We start from the raw sequence: 20,826 nt of genomic DNA on the forward strand, positions 1-20,826 counted from the left end.
TGACTTTGTTTACCAATTCCCAGTTTTACATTCCCTGCAGGTGTAGTGCTTGCTGTCAAGCCAAGAGGCCTGGCTTGTGGAGGCAAATCACAGTCTGAAGATACTGCTTCTTTTCATTTTCTGGCCTGAAAAGAAATTGAGAGAAAGAGGGAGAAATGACACTTTCTCAGGTAAATGACATATGCCAGATCTGATTCTTTTTCCTCCTGACTAAGTTATATTTTAATTTACACATGCATTTTCTGTTATGAATGTTCATTTCACTGTTTCTGATTTGCCTGAATATTTACTCAAAAACTTATTTTGTCACCAGTCTTTGCTGCCATGATATATAGATACAGATATTAGGTAGATATGACAAAAAGAGAGGAGGGAAGGAAAGTGAACAAGAAACACCACAGTACTCTTCCTCCATTGAACCTTGAATGTTTGCTTTCTACTTTGTGTGCCACCATGAAGATCCTGTTACAGATTTTTTTGAGTTTCATGCCCAGATATTGAGTTTCAATCCCTCACACCACACAGAGACGTGAAGAGAGAAACTTCATTAGTGATACTCCGGTTTCTTTCCCTTTTCTTTCCCTCATGCTCTGTAGGAAATAAATAAAATTATTCCACTAAGATAAATGAAGTTCATCAGAACGTACCTACTCATACCCAAAGCCTTTTATTCCTTTCTACCCAAGCACTCTATATACTATGAAAATACTTATCTTGATGGGTACACCCAGTTAGGCATATAGGTTACCATGGGAAAGAACCCAGTTTCAAGTTCTGTTCTCCACCATGATTGGGGGGGGGTACTTAATAAGAAGCCAGGTAGGTCTTCAGGAGTCTGTCTTTCTCTCTCCCTCTATATCTGTCCCATTCCCTCTCAATTTATATCAGTCATATTCAATTACAAACAGACAAACAGGAGAAATGAAATAAAATCTCGGCCTAGAGCCATAGATTGTAGTGCTGGCACCAATTCCCAGCAATAACTCTGATGGTAGGGGGAAAGCTCTCATCTAATTGTGGCATGCAACAATGGAAAACGCTTTCTTTTCACAGCTTGAATTAAGGCCATTATTACAATATTTCTATTGAGTAAGGTGTCTGTACTGCTACGTTAGATTGTTCACATAATTCACTGCCCAGACCCAAGAAATTAATGTAATGTGGTACCATTATTCATGGGTTTGAAAAAATTGAAAGTGATATGCAAAACATGTTAGGAAGACTTGTCCCATTCTATTTCTTCATTTCTTTTATTAACATTTTTATTTACCCAAGGTACTGCCTTGTACGAATGTATTTTCACCTTTCCTGGGCGACCTGTTTATTGAGAGATAGCACAGGTCTTGAGCTCCTCTCTTGCTGTGGTGCCATATGCTCCCAGGTCTGGAATCTGGGTCTTATCCATGACAAGGCACACTTTCAAACTGGTGAAATCTCTCTTTGGCCCTCTCCTTTTAATTAATTATTTTTATTGGTGATTATTATAATATTGATACTAAAATTATAATGTATCCAGTGCATACAAGTCCACAGTGTTCTCACCACCAGAGTTTTGTGTCCTTCATTGACAGGTAACTGCAGTGATTCTACCAGATATGGGTTGAATGTTACTTCCACAAATATATAATTTTGACTATGGCCCTTGTCTTCCTTTCTAAGTATCACCTATACCAATAACTACTTCTGAGTGGCATTGCTTTTTTCCTCTTTTCTTTCATTGTCCTGATAGAATTATATTTCAGAACCTTCTAGTCATATTTCCCTAACATTTTCCCCCTCTGGGAGTGTGGACAAAAACTGTGCATGTGGTGCAGAAGGTGGGAGTTCTGATTTTTGCAATTGCTTCTCTGCTGGACATGGACATTGGCACTTTTGATCTATACCCCCAGCCTGTTTGTTTCTTTCCCTACAAAGGTAGAGTTCAGCAGAGTTGTAGTTCTAGGTCACATTGATGAAGTCATCTATCCAGAGTATTCAAGATGGAATCATAGCATCTGCAACCTGGTGACTGAAAGAAAGTAAGACATAAAGCAAAATAAAATGTTTAGTAAACAGGAACCAGAAAGTAAGATTAGAGCAGATTAGAATAGGAATTTTAAAGTATAATGAAGCTATGTAGTCTTCTTTAGGTATTTTCCTATGGGCCCATGATTTGAGTGATTTTTGCTTGAGCTTGATAGTAACATAAAGATGGACTAAAAATATTATTTGGGAAGATGGCATCAGAGTTGAGAATAAAACTAGAAAACTGGATTAAGGTAGAGAGTAGTTCCCAAACATGATAGTAGTGACCAGTAATGGTGGAGAGATATTAGAGGTCTTGGCTCATCATATTTATGGGGAAATCCAAGAATTCCCTGACTAATGGTTCTCTCCTTTTATCTAATTTTATTTATTCAATTTTAAGGAGCAAGTATGCTTTTTTTCTCTCTCACAAATTAATGTTCTTATTTTTGGATCCAATTCTAGACAATAATTATGTGCACTTACTTGGAAGTTGTCCTGTAGTGTCAGTCATGTGTCTTCCTTTTTAAAAAATTTTTTTATAGAATGGAAATATTGACCAGAGTATGGGATACAAGGGGTACATTTCCACACAATTCCTATCCCCACAACTCCATATTCAATCCCCTCCCTTGATAGCTTCCCTATGCTTTATCCCTCAGGGAGGATAGACCCAGGATCACAGTGGGGTGCAGAACGTGGAAATAGTGGCTTCTGTAATTGCTTCCCCACTGAATATGGGTGCCTTCCATTGTTTTAAGCCACAAACTGACCTTCAATTTAAGTCATTTTTAAAAGTTTTTTTTTTCCTTTTTTAATTACATCTATTTATTGCTTTTTTTGCCATGTGCATGGTCCTCATTCAAGCCAGATCTCTACCACACTGGAGCTTCAGTGGTGGGGTATCTTTCATCTTTATTTTTTCCTTCCTAAAATTATAACATGGAGCTCTAAAAGCCTCAGTGATGAAAACATAAAAAGGTAAAGAAATTAAATTGTTCACTGACTGCTCTCCCAATCCTGGTTTAGTTATGCTTGGAGATGTTTCTACACCCTTCCAAGCACACTTCATAGTAACATCACTCATGTGATTGCAGGGACTGGGTTTAGGACTTGATGACAGCACAAAGATTTAATCACTGTACCAGTTAGTGTATCACATTATAGACCATGTGAGTAAGGTATTTGGTACGTTTGGTGATGAGACAATCACTGACTTCATAAAGTAGATCATGGTTGTCTAATCAACTGTCAGTATGAAGTGTTTTCTCATATAAATAAATACACTGTATGTTTTAGTGCTTGGTGACCTATGAAGATGTAAAAGTGATATTCACTCAAGAAGAGTGGGCACTATTAAATTCTCCAGAGAAGAAACTCTACAGAAATGTGATGTGGGAAAACTTTAGAAACATTCTGTTGATAGGTAATTATGATATTCATTCATTTTTCAATGAAAAGATATATTTTTTCCATTGTTCACCAACGTATGCGGAGACATGGTTAAGTGAAAGGGGCGTTATTGTGACTGTGACTCATGAGGGATAAAAAATTCAGTATATTTGTATCCTTTCTAATATCTTTTTTGTTTTTAGGAAAGTTACAAGGGGATCATTCCATCAAAGAAAAATATAATGACCAAGGAAGTAAAAGGTTTGAATCTCATTCATAATAAAATATACTGTCCTACCCAGAAAGCTACTGTGAACTTCTCTGTGATTTGTTACCTTCATGATTTCCCTAAGTGAATGGACCCTTTTGGGTTCCTAAGTGTGTGCTCTCTAGTATTTGAGTTATTGCTTGATTCATAGCAATTGCTATAATACAATGATTTTTATAACAGTTATTTTTTTATATTTATTTATTTAATTATTTTCTTTTGTTGCCCTTTTTATTGTTGTAGTTGTTGTTATGCATGTAATTGTTATTGCATAGGACAGAGATAAATGGAGAGAGATGGGGAAGATAGATACCTACAGACCTCCTTCATTGCCTGTGAAATGAGTCCCCTGCCGCTGGTGAGCTGGGGGCTCAAACCCGGACCCTTACACTGGTCTTTGCACTTTGTGCCATGTGTGCTTAATCCACTGCACTACTGCCTGACTCCCTATAAAACAGTGTTTTTAAAATAAAGAGAATTTATAATGACTGATATAAACAGATAATTCTTAAAGTACTTCTTAAAAAAAGATGACATGAATAGCTTATGGAATAGTTGGTAATTGACTCAAATAATGATGGATGTGATGTATAAGCCTGAGGTTCTCATTTAAATCATTGTCAGTACATGTAAGAAAATGGTGTTCTGGATTATCATTTCTTTCCACTTCGGGATAAAATTTCTAACACAGATAAGAAAGAAATGGAAACTTAGAAATAAGGCAGAGGGGAGTCAGGTGGGTAGTGTAGTGGGTTAAGCTTACATGGTGCAAAGTACAAGGACTGGCTTGAGTATCCTGATTTGAACCCCTGGCTCCCCACCTGCAGGGAGTTGCTATACAAGCAGTGAAGCAGGTCTTCAGGTGTTTTTCTCTCCCCCTCTCTGTCTTCCCCTCCTCTCTCCATTTATCTCTGTCCTATAAAACGATGATATTAATAAAAACAATGTGATATTAATAAAAACAATGATGATATTAATAAAAACAATAATAATAACTAAAGCAATAATAAAGGCAACACGAAGGAAAAAAATATAAAAACATAATAAGACAGAGAAACTCAGTGTTTACAAAGTAGTACACTTGGAAACATTAAGCATATGTCCCTTCTATGAATATCTATGTTTTTATAATATTGAGTGTTTTAATAGAAAACTTAGTGATTTCAATAAAAAACTTCAGCATAGGGAGATGGGCAGTAGCGCAGCAGGTTAAGCTCACATGGTGCAAAGCACAAGTACCAGCATAAGGATCCTGGTTTGAGGCCCTGGCTCCACACCTGCGGGAAGTCACTTCACAAGCAGTGAAGCAGATCTGCAGGTGTCTATCTTTCACTTCCCCACATCTCTCTGTTCTCTCTGTCCTGACCAACAACAGTGGCATCAATAATAACAACAACAATAACTACTACAACAATAAAAAACAACAAGGGCAACAAAAGGGAATAAATAAATAAATATTTTTTAAAAATAAAAAAAATTGAACACAAAGATAAAATTGCCATTGACAAATGTACTTCAATTAATAAATACAGTATTGGAGTTAGGCGGTAGCACAGTGGGTCAAGCACATGTGGCACAAAGCACAAAAACTGGTATATGAATCCTGGTATGAGCTCCTGACACCCCACTTGCAGGGGAGTCGCTTCACGAGTGGTGATGGAGGTCTACAGGTGTCTATCTCTCTTTCCCCCTCTCTGTCTTCCTCTCATCTCTCTACTTCTCTCTGTCCTATCCAGCAACAATGACAAAATTAACTGCAACAATAAAACCAACAAGGACAATAAAAGGGAATAAATGAATGAATAAATAAAATATTTTTAATAAATAAAATAAATAAATATTGCTGTCAGTATATTATTGGTTGTGGTTTAACTCACTTATGTATTATACTATTTAGTAATTAACAGCTTTTTTGAGTTTTTTTTCTTTTTAACTATAAGAGCCTTTATATAATTTTAATTTATTATTATTATTTTGTCAGTATAAACATTTTTAGTCAACTGTATTGATAATGTGTATGAATTTTGGTCATTTATGTATAATAATGACCTGCATTTTCTTCATAAAATTTCATTTTATTCATTACAATATCACTAAGTAAATTCTCACTGTTTTCTAGTAATATAGTGAAAATCTCTGAGGCCAAAGAACAAAGTCAAAATGGTGAGAAACCTCAAGAATGTGAAGTATACAACAAAGTATTCAGTCAGCTTAAAAAACAGAAAAGAATTCCTGTTGGAAAGAAAGCTTATCAATGTAAGCAATGTAGTAAAACATTCAGTCAACCCGGTGATCTCTGGAGACATAAAAAAACTCACAGTGGAGGGAAACTCTATGAATGTAAACAATGTAGGAAAACATTCAGTTTTTCCAGTAAACTTCAGACACATGAAAGAACGCACAGTGGAGAGAAGCCCTATGAATGTAAACAGTGTAGTAAAGCATTCAGTGTTTCCAGTTCTCTTCGGACACATGAAAGAATCCACAGTGGAGAGAAACCCTATGAATGTAAACAATGTAGTAAAGCCTTCAGTGTTTCCAGTTCTCTTCGGATACATGAAAGAATCCACAGTGGAGAGAAACCCTATGAATGTAAACAATGTAGGAAAACATTCAGTTGTTCCAGTAAACTTCAGACACATGAAAGAACGCACAGTGGAGAGAAGCCCTATGAATGTAAACAATGTAGTAAAGCCTTCAGTGTTTCCAGTTCTCTTCGGATACATGAAAGAATCCACAGTGGAGAGAAACCCTATGAATGTAAACAATGTAGTAAAGCCTTCAGTGTTTCCAGTTCTCTTCAGATACATGAAAGAATCCACAGTGGAGAGAAACCCTATGAATGTAAACAGTGTAAGAAAACATTCAGACTATCCAGTTGTCTTCGGACACATGAAAGAACACATAGTGGAGAGAAACCCTATGAATGTAAACAGTGTAGGAAAACATTCACACGATCCTATCATCTTCGGATACATGAAAGAACGCATAGTGGAGAGAAGCCCTATGAATGTCAACACTGTAGGAAAACATTCAGTCGTTACAGTACTCTTTGGAAACATAAAAGAACTCACAGTGGAGAGAAACCCTATGAATGTAAACAATGTAGGAAAGCATTCAGTTGTTCCAGTTATCTTTGGTCACATGAAAGAACTCACAGTGGAGAGAAGCCCTATGAATGTAAACAGTGTAGGAAAACATTCACACGATCCTATCATCTTCGGATACATGAAAGAACGCATAGTGGAGAGAAGCCCTATGAATGTCAACACTGTAGGAAAACATTCAGTTGTTACAGTAATCTTTGGGGCCATAAAAAAACTCACAGTGGAGAGAAACCCTATGAATGTAAACAGTGTAGGAAAACATTCAGTCGATCCAGTCATCTTCAGACACATGAAAGAACTCACAGTGGAGAGAAGCCCTATGAATGTAAGCAGTGTAATAAGACATTCAGTCAATCCAGTCATCTTCGGACACATAAAAGAACTCACAGTGGAGAGAATGTCTAGGAATCGAAACAATGCAGTAAAGCCTTTGGTGATTCCTCTACTCATCAGGTACTTGAACTCACATGGAGAGCAAGCCTATGAATATAGATGATGCAGTGGAACATTCAGTCATTTCAGTCATCTTTAATCACAAGAAATAATGCACAATGGAGAGAAACCCTAGTAATGTAATATAGACAATACAGAAAACCTTTCAGTTCTTCCACTACTCATAGAGCATATGGAAATAAGCCCAGTGTTACTTAAACAGTGACCTTGGTAATCTTCAGTCACATGAAAGTGCTCACAGTACAGAGAAAACATTAAGTAAAATTTTAAAAATAATTAGAGATCATATTTTCTTTTTTTTAATTATTATTTACTCCCTTTTGTTGCCCTTGTTGTTTTATTGTTGTAGTTATTATTAATGTCGTTGTTGTTGGATAGGACAAAGAGAAATGGAGAGAGGAGGAAAAGACAGACAGGGAGAGAAAGATAGACACCTGCAGACCTGTATCACCACCTGTGAAGTGATGCCCTTGCAGGTGGGGAGCTGGGGACTCGAACTGGGACCCATACACCAGTCCTTGCGCTTTGCACACCACATTCACTTAACCCACTGCACTACCGCCCAAATCCCAAGATCATATTTTCTTTTTTTTTTTTTTTCCCTCCTCCAGGGTTATTGCTGGGCTCGGTGCCTGCACCATGAATCCACCGCTCCTAGAGGCCATTTTTTCCCCTTTTGTTGCCCTTGTTGTAGCTTCATTGTGGTTATTATTATTGCCCTTGTTGACGCAATTCGTTGTTAGATAGGACAGAGAGAAATGGAGAGAGGAGGGGAAGACAGAGAAGGGGAGAGAAAGATAGACACCTGCAGACCTGCTTCACCACCTGTGAAGCGACTCCCCTGCAGGTGGGGAGCCGGGGGCTCGAACCGGGATCCTTACACCGGTCCCTGCGCTTTGCGCCACATGCGCTTAACCCACTGCGCCACTGCCCGACCCCCCATATTTTCTTAATAACTAGTGAACCCATACCTATGTGCTTGTAAGGAATATGACTATTTCAATTCTTAATCTTTAATTTTATTTTTACATCTTTCTAAATATGTATTTATTTATGTAGCATGATAGGGAGAGATACAGAGAGAATCAGATTTCACTCTGGTACATACATGTCTGCTGCTAGGGATTGAACTTGGGACTTCCTGCTTGAGAGTCTGTCGGGTCTCTTGCAGGGTGGTCTCCAGGGGAAAGGTAACGGACCGGTTCTTTCTTGCTCACGACAGGGGTGACACGAAGTAAAAGACACCAGGGAGCTCTTTAGAGTGCTCAGAACCCGTTTATTAACAAGGTGGACATGAGTTAAATAGAAAACCAAACAAAGGGAATTATTGTTGAAATATGTCAGAAATTACAGGTTTCTTACAGATCAGTTTGCCCTTATGGTAGGGGGCTGGTATGACAGGAATTGGTGAGATACAAGACAGTTATTCTCCATGACGCAAGCAACTTAATTATCCAAAGGTATTTGAGAGAAGCATAGGGGTTAAACCCGTAGGGTGAGAAAGAGAGAAGATGGATATTAAAAGGCCATATAGTTTGGAATTTCTCTTGTCTGGGGTCTCAGGTGTATGATGGAGTGTGTGATAAGGTGTGTTCTTTTGTGATCAGAAGGTGACTTTGAATAAGTGAATCTGTGGCCATGTGGCCTGCAGTTAATGGAGGGAAGTATTCGGGTTTCTGTGGGCCTGAGAGTCAAGAAGGAAAGAACCAAGTCTGAGTTTCCCCCCTTTTGCTCACCTTGGTTGAGAGAGACCAAGAGGTTATCTCCTCAGACCTCCATCCAAGGACGGGGGTGGTTCTCCCTAAGCTCTATCAGGCTTACACATAGTCCCAGCAAGAGTCTAAAGCTATATTACTTTCCATTTCTTGGTATCAATTTCTATTTCCTTGAAGAGTGGCTCATAGTTTTCAGTACACAAGTCTCTCACTTCTTTGGTCAGCTTTACTCCTAGGTATTTTATTGATTTAGTTGCAACAGTGAATGGGAGTGATTTCTGGATGTCTTCTTCAGTTTTAGTGTTTGCATAGAGAAATGCCACTGATTTTTGTACATTGATTTTGTAGCCTGACACCTTGCTATATTTCCTAATAACTTCCAGTAGTTTTTTTCTACTGGATTCTTTAAGTTTTTCTATGTATACTATCATATCATCTGCAAATAGTGAGAGTTTGACTTCTTCCCTTCCAATCTGTATTCCTTTGATTTCTTTCTCTTGCCTGATTGCTATGGCAAGAACTTCCAATACTATATTGAAGAGTAATGGTGATAGTGGACAGCCCTGTCTAGTCCCCGATCTGAGGTTGAATGTTTTCAGCTTCTCTCCATTGAGTATGATGTTGGCTGTAGGTTTGCTATATATGGACTCCACTATCTTGAGAAATTCCCCATCTATTCCCATTTTTTGTAGAGTTTTGAGCATGAATAGATGTTGGGTTTTGTCAAAGGCTTGGTATCAGGGTGATGTTGGATTCATAGAAGGTGGAAGGGAGTGTTCATGTTTCTTCAATCTTATGGAAAAGCTTTAGGAGTATGGGTACTAGCTGTTTCCTGAAAGTTTTGTAGAATTTGTGATGTCATCTGGTCCATGCTCATGGATTGGAAGAATAAATATCATCAAAATGAATATTCTCCCCAGAGCCATATACAAATTTAATGCAATACCCATCAAAGTTCCACCAAGCTTCTTTAAGAAAATAGAACAAAAACTACAATCATTTATCTGGAACCAGAAAACATCTAGAATAGCCAAAACCATCTTGAGGGAAAGAAACAGAAATGGAGGCACCACACTCCCAGATCTCAAACTATATTATAAAGCCATCATCATCAAAACAGCCCGGTACTGGAGCAAAAATAGGCACACATACCAGTGGAACAGAATTGAAAGCCCAGATCTAAACCTCCACACCTATGGACATCTAATCTTTGATAAGGGGCCCAAAGTATTAAATGGAAGACAGAAGCTCTCTTCAATAAATGGTGCTGGGAAAACTGGGTTGTAACATGCAGAAGTATGAAATTGAACCACCTTATCTCACCAGAAACAAAAATCAACTCCAAATGGATCAAGGACCTCAATGTTAGACCAGAAACTATCAAATACTTAGAGGAAAACATTGGTGAAACACTTTCCCACCTAAACCTCAAGTACATCTTTGATGAAACATGGATACATACAGAGAGATAGAGAATGGGAAGGCTATCGGGAGGGGATGGGATATGGAGATTGGGTTATGGGATTTGTGTGGAACTGTACCCCTCTTATTCTATGGTTTTGTTAATGTCTCCTTTCTTAAATAAAAATAAAAAAATAAAGCTATATTACTGCACTACCTCCTGGACTATCTTCTTCAATTCTAATACATAGAAAAGCACATTTGGTACTGAAAGTCTATTAATGTGAAAATGAATAAATATTTAAGTAGAGTGACATTTTTCACACATATGATTACACTATCATTAGAAACAAGACCTTGTTGCTCGGTGGTGGTGCACCTGGTTGAGTACATATGTTACAGTGTGCAAGGACCCAGGTCCAAGCCCCTGATCCTCACCTGCTATGAGATAGTTTCTTAAGTGGTAAGGTTGGGCTGTAGTTGTCTCTCTGTCTCTCTCCCTCTCTATGTCCCTCTTCCTCTCTATTTCTAGCTGACTCTGTCAAATAAAATAAAGAAGTTAATTAAAAATAAACAAGACTGTATCCATGTAGGTACTGTGGAAATACTTGACTACTAAAGAATTTGTACATGAGAGAAAACCATTGAAGATAAATCAGATCTCCCACCTTCTGCACCCCATAATAATCCTGGGTCCATACTCTCAGAGGGATAAAGATAGGACAGCTATCAAGGGAGAGAATTGGATATGGGAGTTTTGGTGGTGGGAATTGTATCGCTCTTATACTATTTTATCTCTTATGAATATTTTTGTTGTCATTTTTGGTGTTTTAGCTTCCCAGGTTGCGATTGATGGCCTTTTTTAACTTGGAAGTGTAGAGTTGTCATCTTTATATCAATAGTCTTCATAGTTTTATGAAGGAACAACTATTTTTTAAAAAATTTATGAGAAAGATAGAGGAGAGTGAAAGAACCAGACATCACAATGGTACATGTGCTGCCAGGGATTAAACTCAGGACCTCATGCTTGAGAGTTCTGTGCTTTATCCACTCTGCTACCTCCTGGACCACAGGGACAACATTTTATTTATCTTCTCTAGCATATGTTTATGTTTGATGATCTCATGAATGTTTTAAAATGCAGTATGAAGATGTGATTTTGCAAACTATACATTGATATTCTGTTTCTCAGGCTGATCTAACACTATTTTTACTTGCTGTACAATAAAATCAATGAGGGAATGGTAGAATTTTTAATAAGCATGTGAGAAATTTACATATATATGATAACATGCCAGCACCAATGAAGTAAATCCTGTGGGTGAGAGGCTTGTCTAATTCCCCAGGAAGCACAAAGGGTTGGTGAGTTTCACTACTCTGCCCTAATACAGTGAAGACTTAAGAGGGAGAGGCTGCTTTGGTTTCTTTAGAGACAGGGAGTTGGAGGCCACACTCACCAACCTGAACACAGTGAACCCTGGGGAGGGAGAGTGACTCATAATTTTTACTATACAAGTCTCTCACTTCTTTAGTTAGGTTTATTCCTAGATATTTTATTGTTTTGTTATATAGTAAAAACAGTTGATCTGGATGAAAGAAGTTCCTTCTTTGCCACATCTACTGCAAGAATAAGACCATTCTCAGCAACCAAACCGTAGACATTCCAGAGAATGTCAACGTCTCTCTGAAGGGTCTCACGGTCACCTTGAAGGGCCCCAGTGGCTCCCTGTGGAGGGACTTCAACCACATCAATGCAGAGCTCAGTCTCCTCAGAAAGAAAAAGAAGCAGATGCCAATTGACAAATGGTGGGGAAATAGAAAGGAACTGGCTACTGTTCCCACTATCTGCAGCCATGTACAGAACATGATCAAAAGGAGAAACTACTGACTCAAGGATGTGGCCTTAGCATTGTCTCATGATGGAGTCAGGTGGTAGAGCAGTGGGTTAAGCACACGTGGCTCAAAGCACAAGGACCAGCTTAAGGATCCCTGTTCCAGACCTCAGCTCCCCACCCGCAGGGGAGTCACTTCACAAGCTGTGAAGCAGATCTACAGATGTCTTATCTTTTTCTCCCTCTCTATCTTCCCTTCCTCTCTCCATTTATCGTTGTCCTATCCAACAATAATGACAACAATAATAATAACTACAACAATAAGCAGCAAAAGGGAAAATAAATACTAAAGAATTGTCTCAGGAAGCATGATAGTATCTGGACCAACCAAGAAAGATTTTACACTCATAGGATGTTACAAAACTATGGGGACCTGCTCTTCTGAGGTGAGATTTCATAATGAATACTACTATATATATGACAAGCTTTATACAGGGATTTGGAAACTTGCAAAAATTCATTCATATTCCAAAGTAAAGATAGTTTCTTAAAAAATATATTGTATTGCTCTTGTTTTTTTATTGTTGTAGTTATTGCAGATCTGCTTCACCACCTGTGAAGCAAGTCCCCTGTATGTGGAAAGCTGGAATCTCAAATTGGGATCCTTGCGCTGGACCTTATTTATATTTATGAATAACAAAGTTGCTGCACTCACTTAAGAACACATGTTGCCATTTGAAAGACTTGAGTTTAATTCCCAGGTGCCCACCTGCAGGAGGGAAGCTCTATGAGTGATGAAGTGGCGATGCAGTCTCTTTCCTCCATGTCCCTCCCCTCTCAATTTTTTTTCTGTTCCACAAAAAAAAAGAAGAAAGAAAAGAAAAAAATTAACATCATAGCAGACAAAGGAACAGAGATATTCAGCAGACTATGGGGTACAGTGGTGAAGAGTGAGTGCCATTAGTATAGGATTTCCAATTGGGAGATGACAAACTCTGCAGACAGAGTGATGGTCATATAGCATTGTGAATTCTGAAAGCTCATGGAGAGTACTATTTAAAGTTTAAAAACGCTACACTTGAAGCCCATATGGTAGCACAGCGGGTCAAGCGCATGTGGTGAAAAGCTCAAAAACTGGTGTAAGGATCCCAGTTCGAGCCCCTGGGTCCCCACCTGTAGGAGAGTCACTTCACAGATGTGTCCTCCGCTCAGGTGGCACAGCTATAGTTAACATTATGCTCTGACCTTTCTCTTTACCATTATAGAGACCAACATCAACACCCATTTGGTCCCAAATGTGACACTGGCTTTCAGTATCTATAACTTACTTATTTTTTCAAATAGATCTTATTTTATTTATTTTTCAGTATCTTTAGTTAAGGGATAGAGAGAACCAGAAATCGAGATGAAAGGAGGTGGTAGGGAGACTGAGAGACACCTGCAATACTCTTTACCACTCAAAGCTTTTCCCCTCTAAGGAGCGGGGCTCAAACTTTGGTCCTGTGTACAGTAACAAGTGCACTCAACCAGATTCAGCAGGTCCCTTAATATCTATAATTTTTTTAACACACACACCATAATCCTTTAGAAAACATCTTACTTTGCTTTGTTCAGACACAACCTCTGACCTGGGACAGGTCACCTCCTTGAAGAACCGCTAATTTCTCTTCTCTGTCTTCCTTTTCATGCGAAAAAATGAATTGTGGTGTGATTGAAAAGGTGGCATAGTGGTTAAAGCATTGGGCTCTCAAGTAGAAGGTACTGAGTTTGTACCTGACAGTACATGTACCAGAATGATAACTGTTTTTTTTTTAAAGGAGATATTAACAAAACCGTAGGATAGGAGGGGTACAATTACACACAATTCCCACCACCAGATCTCTATATCCCATCTCCTCCCCTGATAGATTTCCCATTATTTATCCCTCTGGGAGTATGGACCCAAGGGCATTATGGGTTGCAGAAGGTGGAAGGTCTGGCTTCTGTAATTGCTTCCCCACTGAACATGGGCATTGACTAGTCAGTCCATACTCCCCATCTGCCTCTCTCCCTAGTAGTGTGGGTCTCTGGGGAATCGGAGCTCCAGGACATATTGGTGGGGTCATCTGTCCAAGGAAGTTTGGTTGGCATCATGCTAGCACCTGGAACCTGGTGGCTGAAAAGAGAGTTAACATACAAAGCCAAACAAATTGTTGAACAGTTATGAACCTGAAGGCTGGAATAGTGCAGATGAAGTGTTGGGGGTACTCACTGCAGACTCTAGTGTACTGCTTTCAGGTATATATTTTGCCCTAGTTTATGGATACGTGTGAACATGTGCTCTATCTCAGGGGACCTGGTCTATGTCTAGATTTTGGGACTTTGTTAGGAAATGAACCACCTGGAATGGAATTAGAGAATACTATGAAAGGAAAGGTCTCACCAGACTAATGAAGCTGAAGGGTTGTCATTCAACACCTGAAGTCTCTGGACACAGTCTAAAGTGAAGCATGCTGAGGTGGCACTCGTGTTGATTAGATTGTGATCAGCAGATGTAGTATTATTTGATATGAATTTAGAGAAACATGCAGGAAAGTGTGCCCCACCCTAAGGTTCCAGGACTGGAGGAAATACAGGCTCCATAGTGGAAATGTGAGGTTCCTGTTGTCTTAGGGTTCAAGAAGACAATGGTTATTGTTATCATCACATTATTTGGTAATTGGGTTAACTTTGAAAAGTCCCTTTGTTAGGATTTGCTGTATAATACCCAACATCTTGTGTATAGCTTGCTACTGGTTGCTTCTGTTCTCCCTCGTCTAGGCTTTTGAGAGAGTCAACATATAAAATGCTCAGCCTATATATTAAAAAGACTCAGTCTGCTTTAAAAAGTTCAAGACATACGATCAGTTTTTCCTCTCTCATACTAATTAGTGATTTCTTTTTTTTTAATTTTTTAAATATTTATTTATTCCCTTTTGTTGCCCTTGTTGTTTTATTGTTGTAGTTATTATTGTTGTTGTTGTTGTTGGATAGGACAGAGAGAAATGGAGAGAGGAGGGGAAGACAGAGAGGAGGAGAGAAAGATAGACACCTGCAGACCTGCTTCACTGCCTGTGAAGCGACTCCCCTGCAGGTGGGGAGCCGGGGTTCAAACCGGGATCGTTATGCTGGTCCTTGTGCTTTGCGCCACCTGTGCTTAACCCGCTGCGCTACAGCCCGACTCCCTAATTAGTGATTTCTATGACTACATGTGGGGAGCCACATGTGCCCTCAAGGTTGCTATTGGCATGGCCATAGAGTTTATGTTAAAAGATAGTTCCTGGGAATCAGGCGGTGGCACAGCGGGTTTAGCGCAGGTGGCGCTAAGTGCAAGAACCAGCTTAAGGATCCCAGTTTGAGCCCCTGGCTCCTCACCTGCAGGGGAATCGCTTCACAGGCAGTGAAGCAGGTCTGCAGGTGTCTCTTTCTTTCCTCTTCTCTGTCTTCCCCTCCTCTCTCCATTTCTCTCTGTTCTATCCAACAACCACAATATCAGTAACAACAACAATAAAACAACTAGGGCAACAAAAGGCAAAATACCAAAAAAAAAAAAAAAAAAAGATCCTGCTTCCCTACACCTTAGAGTCCTTGTTAAAAGATAAGCTCTTTTTCCCCATGAATCACCCAGGACCTTCCAGATAATGGCTGACTACCATGACAAATAATATAAAATAATAATAATAAATGAATAGGAAAGATACATCCCCCAATACTCAGTTGGCTAAGGCACCAAACCTCTTTTTCTATAAAGCATTCAAATCAGATGCCCTGCTAACCACGAGAAGCAGATTGTTTGTGTTTCTTCCACAGGAATCCCGGACCATCTGGACCCCTGCACACCCTGACATCACCCACTAGATGGCACGACTACAGTGGCACACCCCCCCCCCGAAACCTTAGATGTCACCTGACATGATCTGAAGAACCTGATTCACAGACTCCAAGGACAGAACTTTTTTACTGCCTGTCTGCCTTTCCTGCTTCTGCCTTGACCTGTCACATTTAGGCAGTTCCAGCTCACTCTCTACAGAAAAGCAGAATTCCAGAGGCTGACCTTCCTCATGCAGCATTTCATCCCCTGCCATTTCTCCCCCTAGTCGCCTACTTTGGACTGAGACTTCTATTGGACTTGCTGGTATACCCTTTGGACACTTTAGACAATTTTACAGCAGCTTCCTTCCCTTCACATTGCTGGTTTTTCATAGACTGACCCTGAGTAGTTCATAGACTTTACACACTGTTGCTCTGGGCATTAGATAAAAGGAAAGGGGGAGATGCTGGGAAATTGTGCAGATGCAGTCACATCTGCCATGTTGTCCCCTCAGGCTACTGCTAGTTCCCCCGAGAGTTAGGATATTCTTGGAGTGCCTGTTTCACCATGTTGTGCCCTCAGGGCATTGTCTATTTCCCTGTGATATTTGGAGTGCTTTGGTCACTCCTCCCCCCTCCTATTCTCACAAGAGTTATTATCCTATCCTGGAGTGCTATGGTTTCTCCTCCCCCTTCCCATTCTCACGAAAGCTGCTCCTATAAAAGCCCTTCTTCCGCACCTCACTCTCTTGCCAGGACTTCACTTCGGTGTTCAGACGCAGGAAAGGTTACTGTGTGAGGCGGCCATTTTTGCTACCTCCACGTGGCCCAACCTGCTTCTCTAGCACCCAACTCTGAGGTGCCAGCGCAAATAAAGATTTGTCTTCCCTCTTCGCTCCGGACCTCATCTCTCTCTTCTCCGCGGTACACAACAACAACTACACTTTAATAGGAATGTACATAAACATCATTCCCACCACCAAAAGACTGTTGGTATGCTTCTGGGATCTCTTCTGTTAACATTGCTTGGTGTTGTGGTCTATTTACATGACATCACACCTTTCTTCTGTAAACGAGCCCAGCCTGGGACCCAACCCACCACTCTGCCCACCACACCATGTAACAATAGCAGAGGGTAAGTGGGAGGAGGAGTGTGCGGCGTTGGGAACTCCCAGTGTAAAACTAGCCACCTGGAGCAAGTAAATGGCGTGGATTCAGAGCCTGAGATTTTGTGGACTACCCCTGTTTTAGAAAGGGGTCACCCTACTATGACAGTAAGGATTGGTAAAATTCCTTTTCAGTGTCTAATTGACACCGGAACAGACAAGACAATTTTAAGGCAAGCAGAGGTTCCCCAGAGTTGGGAACTCCTTTCAGGACCATGCTACATGGTGTGGGAGGATTGACACATTACTACAGTAAATCTTTTTTAATATTTACAAAAACTCAAACCAACCTCCTATTATTCTTCATTGGCAAACACCATCCACCCTCCCAGCTATTAAGGTCAAATGGAAAGACCCACTTGATAAAATTTGGCAAGGGCCTGACCCCCTATTGACCATGGGGAGGGGTTTTGCATGCATGTTTCTGCAGGATTACTCAAAACCTGTCTGGCTTCCTTCCCTTCATGTCTGGAAATACCTGCATGATGGCGCTACTATCTCTGAGGAACAAGAAACACTGCAAGAGGACTGGTTGCAGGATGCACCCCTAGACCTCTAATATGACATGGTAGGATCTGAAAATCTGGTTCACAGAGCCCTCTCTTCCCCCTCTCCTCTGAATATCTTATGCTATGACTGGCCAGTTGTGTTTTGTGTGTGAGTTGAATGACAAAATTTTTGTATGACCCATTTTGCTCAGAGTAAAAAAAGAAGGGGAATGCACCCCCCAGTATTCAGTTGGCTAAAGTATCAATGAAGTAACTTTACTAAACCTTCTTAATATTTACAGAAATTCGAATTGTCCATTTATTATATCTCATTGACAAAGCCACCCAATTTATAGAGACACATAGTCATAGAGACACATTTTTTTTCTTTTTTCAATGCTGGAATGTTTGTTTTCCTTTTATTATGGTGGATGACATTACTGCTCTTGGAAAATCCACAGAGTCCCTGTTGGCAAGTCCTTACCATTAAAGGACACCATGCCAGTATATACTCCAGCTAACCTCACCAGCCTACCCAATTCTCTTTCTGCTGACCTAATTTTCGTGTCAGTTCTTCTCTACCTGGTCCTTGCCTCCTAGTTTTTCTTATTCCACAGCTGACCCTCTATGAAGAAGAATTTCGTCAGCTGGCGCTGACCCAGCAGAGGACCAGACGTGCTCTTTCTTCCCCTGGACATCACATCAACTGACTGCATCCCTTAAACTTGCTGGTGGACTTTGGGACAATCTCTCTATGCTGCTGGACACATTGAAAATCAATTTCGACAGTCCATTTGACTTCACCTCGGACAGCTTGGAGCCTCTCCAGAGACAGATGAACTCCCTTGCCAAGGTGGTACTCCAGAACTGCCATGGTTTGGACTTGATTTATGCTAAATAGTGTGATCTTTGTCTAGAAAAATGTTGTTTCTTTTGTAAATGAAATTAGATTTATAAAACTGAAATGTTAATATCTTGCACAAACTTAGCTGTGATATTAAGAATTCCTTTTCCTCTTTCAATACTAACTCCTGGTTCTCTTCTCCTTTAACTGCTTGGCTTCTACCTCTCCTAGGTCCTTTGCTAGCTATGGTAGCTCTATCGCTGATTATTCCTTGCCTCATTCAATTCCTCAAGAAAAGCATACATGACATAATTAATGTTACAGTACAGAGAGTCTCAGTTCACCCTTACACTCGTATTCCTTTAGAGGAAAGAAATGCTCTAACTGACATTGATCCATAAACACTGTTCATTAATTAAAGAAATTAGGAGGAGATGTTGGGAACATGTGTAAGCCTGATAGAGCTTAGGGAGAACCACCCCCATCTTTGGATGGAGGTCTGAGAAGATAACCTCTTGGTAAGTCTCTCTCAACCGAGGTGAGCATAAGGGGGGAAACTCAGACTTGGTTCTTTCCTTCTTGACTCTCAGGCCCACAGATACCCCAGTACTTCCCTCCATTAACTGCAGGCCACATGGCCACAGATTCACTCATTCAAAGTCACCTTCTGATCACAGAAGAACACGCCTTATCACACACTTCATCACACACCTCAGACCCCAGACAAGAGAAATTCCAAACTATATGGCTTTTGATATTCATCTTCTTTCTGTCTCACCTTAGGGGTTTAACCTCTATGCTTCTCTCAAATACCTTTGGATAATTAAGTTGCTTGTGTTATGGAGAATAATTGTCTTGTATCTCATCAATTCCTGTCATACCAGCCCCCTACCTTAGGGGCATGCTGACTGTTAAGAAACCTGTAATTTCTGTCATATTTCAACAATATTACCTCTATTGCTTTTCTATTTAACTCATGTCAATTTCGCTAATAAACGGACTCTAGGATTCTGGGACTCAAGGACTCAGATTCTAAGTTCACGCTGAGTCCCCTGGTGTCTTTTATTTCGTGTCACCCCTGTCGTGAGCAAGAAAGAACCAGCCCGTTACCTTTCCCCTGGAGGCCACGCTGCCGGAGGAGAGAGACACCCCGAAAGCAGCCATTTTGTCTCTGGTTCCGGGAAAAACCACACAGTTTCAGAGAAATGACACCACCCCAGAACAAGCCAATCTGAGTAGAAGGAAAGCCCTGATGTCAAAAAATTGCTTAGCTGTCTAAACTGCTGAGATGGGGTTAAGATAACTGCTGAGCTGGGGTTAAGATAAGTATGTCACAAAACAAGTTTGTACTTTGCTTAACCTTTACCCAATATTTCTCTTTTTGGTGTATAAATAGGATCGGCTTATCTCCTTGGGGCTCACAAGTCACTATAGGGAAATGCTTGTAGTCCAGGCTTAAGCTTTCTCCAATAAAGGCTCTTGTCTTTGCATGTGAGTGTGGTTTCCTTTCTACAGGAATGGGACCTGGAATCTGGGCATAATATTAAGAAGAGGCTCTGATGAATGAGGTTTAGTGTAAATAAGATGTGTGGGTAAGAGTAAGTGGAGATGTGTGGATAAGAGTAAGTCAACTTGTGTGGGTAAGAGTAAGTGAACTTTCATTGGCTGGGGGTTGGTGAACTTTCATGTGTCCCAGGTTCAATCCCCTGCAACACCATAAGCCAGATCTGAACAGTGCTCTGATTAAAAAATAAGTAAAATAAAAAATTCAAAAAAATTTTTAACAAGGAAACACTGACTAAACCATAGGATAAGAGGGGTACAACTTCACACAATTTCCACCACCAGAACTCTGTATCCCATCCACTCCCCTGATAGCTTACCTACTCTTTAACCCTCTGGGAGTATGGGCCCAAGTCATTGTAGAAGGCTGAAGGTCTGGCTTCTTTACTTGCTTCCCTGCTGAACATGGGCATTGACAGGTTGATCCATACTCCCAGTCTGTCTCTCTCTTTCCCTAGTGGGGAAGGGGTATGGGGAAGCAGAGCTCCAGAGCACATTGGTGGGGAAGTCTGGTCAGCATCATGAAACCTTGTGGTTGAAGAGAGTTAGCATACAAAACCAGGGGATCGGGCGGTAGTGCAGCGGGTTAAGTGCATGTTGGTGTAAAGGCGCAAAGACCCGGGTTCGAGCTTAGGCTCCCCACCTGCAGAGGAGTCGCTTCACAGGCAGTGAAGCGGGTCTGCGGGTGTCTTTCTCTCCCCGTCTTCCCCTCCTCTCTCCTATCCAACAACAAACAACAACGATTACCACAACAAGGCTACAACA

At 40.3% G+C, this 20,826-nt stretch overlaps 2 protein-coding genes across 4 annotated transcripts in view; both read left to right on the forward strand.

Moving 5' to 3' along the window:
• Nucleotides 1-20,826, forward strand: part of LOC103123871 (zinc finger protein 709-like) — a 236,158-nt gene that overhangs the window by 2,470 nt on the left and 212,862 nt on the right. For all 3 annotated transcript variants that reach the window (XM_060182163.1, XM_060182157.1, XM_060182159.1), the window contains exons 2-3: nucleotides 41-170; nucleotides 3,304-3,430. In XM_060182163.1, coding sequence (XP_060038146.1) covers nucleotides 156-170; nucleotides 3,304-3,430 — 142 coding nt within the window. In that variant the 5' untranslated portion in view covers nucleotides 41-155. The remainder of the gene's footprint in view (nucleotides 1-40; nucleotides 171-3,303; nucleotides 3,431-20,826) is intronic.
• LOC132535616 (zinc finger protein 709-like) lies at nucleotides 5,932-8,136 on the forward strand (the record flags this gene model as incomplete). The annotated part of the gene is made up of 1 exon (XM_060182215.1): nucleotides 5,932-8,136. A coding segment is annotated over one exon (1,245 nt), but the record flags the coding sequence as incomplete, so codon positions are not given.

This window comes from Erinaceus europaeus, chromosome 23, assembly GCF_950295315.1.
Source record: "Erinaceus europaeus chromosome 23, mEriEur2.1, whole genome shotgun sequence".
In the NCBI taxonomy this organism is placed as follows: Eukaryota; Metazoa; Chordata; class Mammalia; order Eulipotyphla; family Erinaceidae; genus Erinaceus; species Erinaceus europaeus.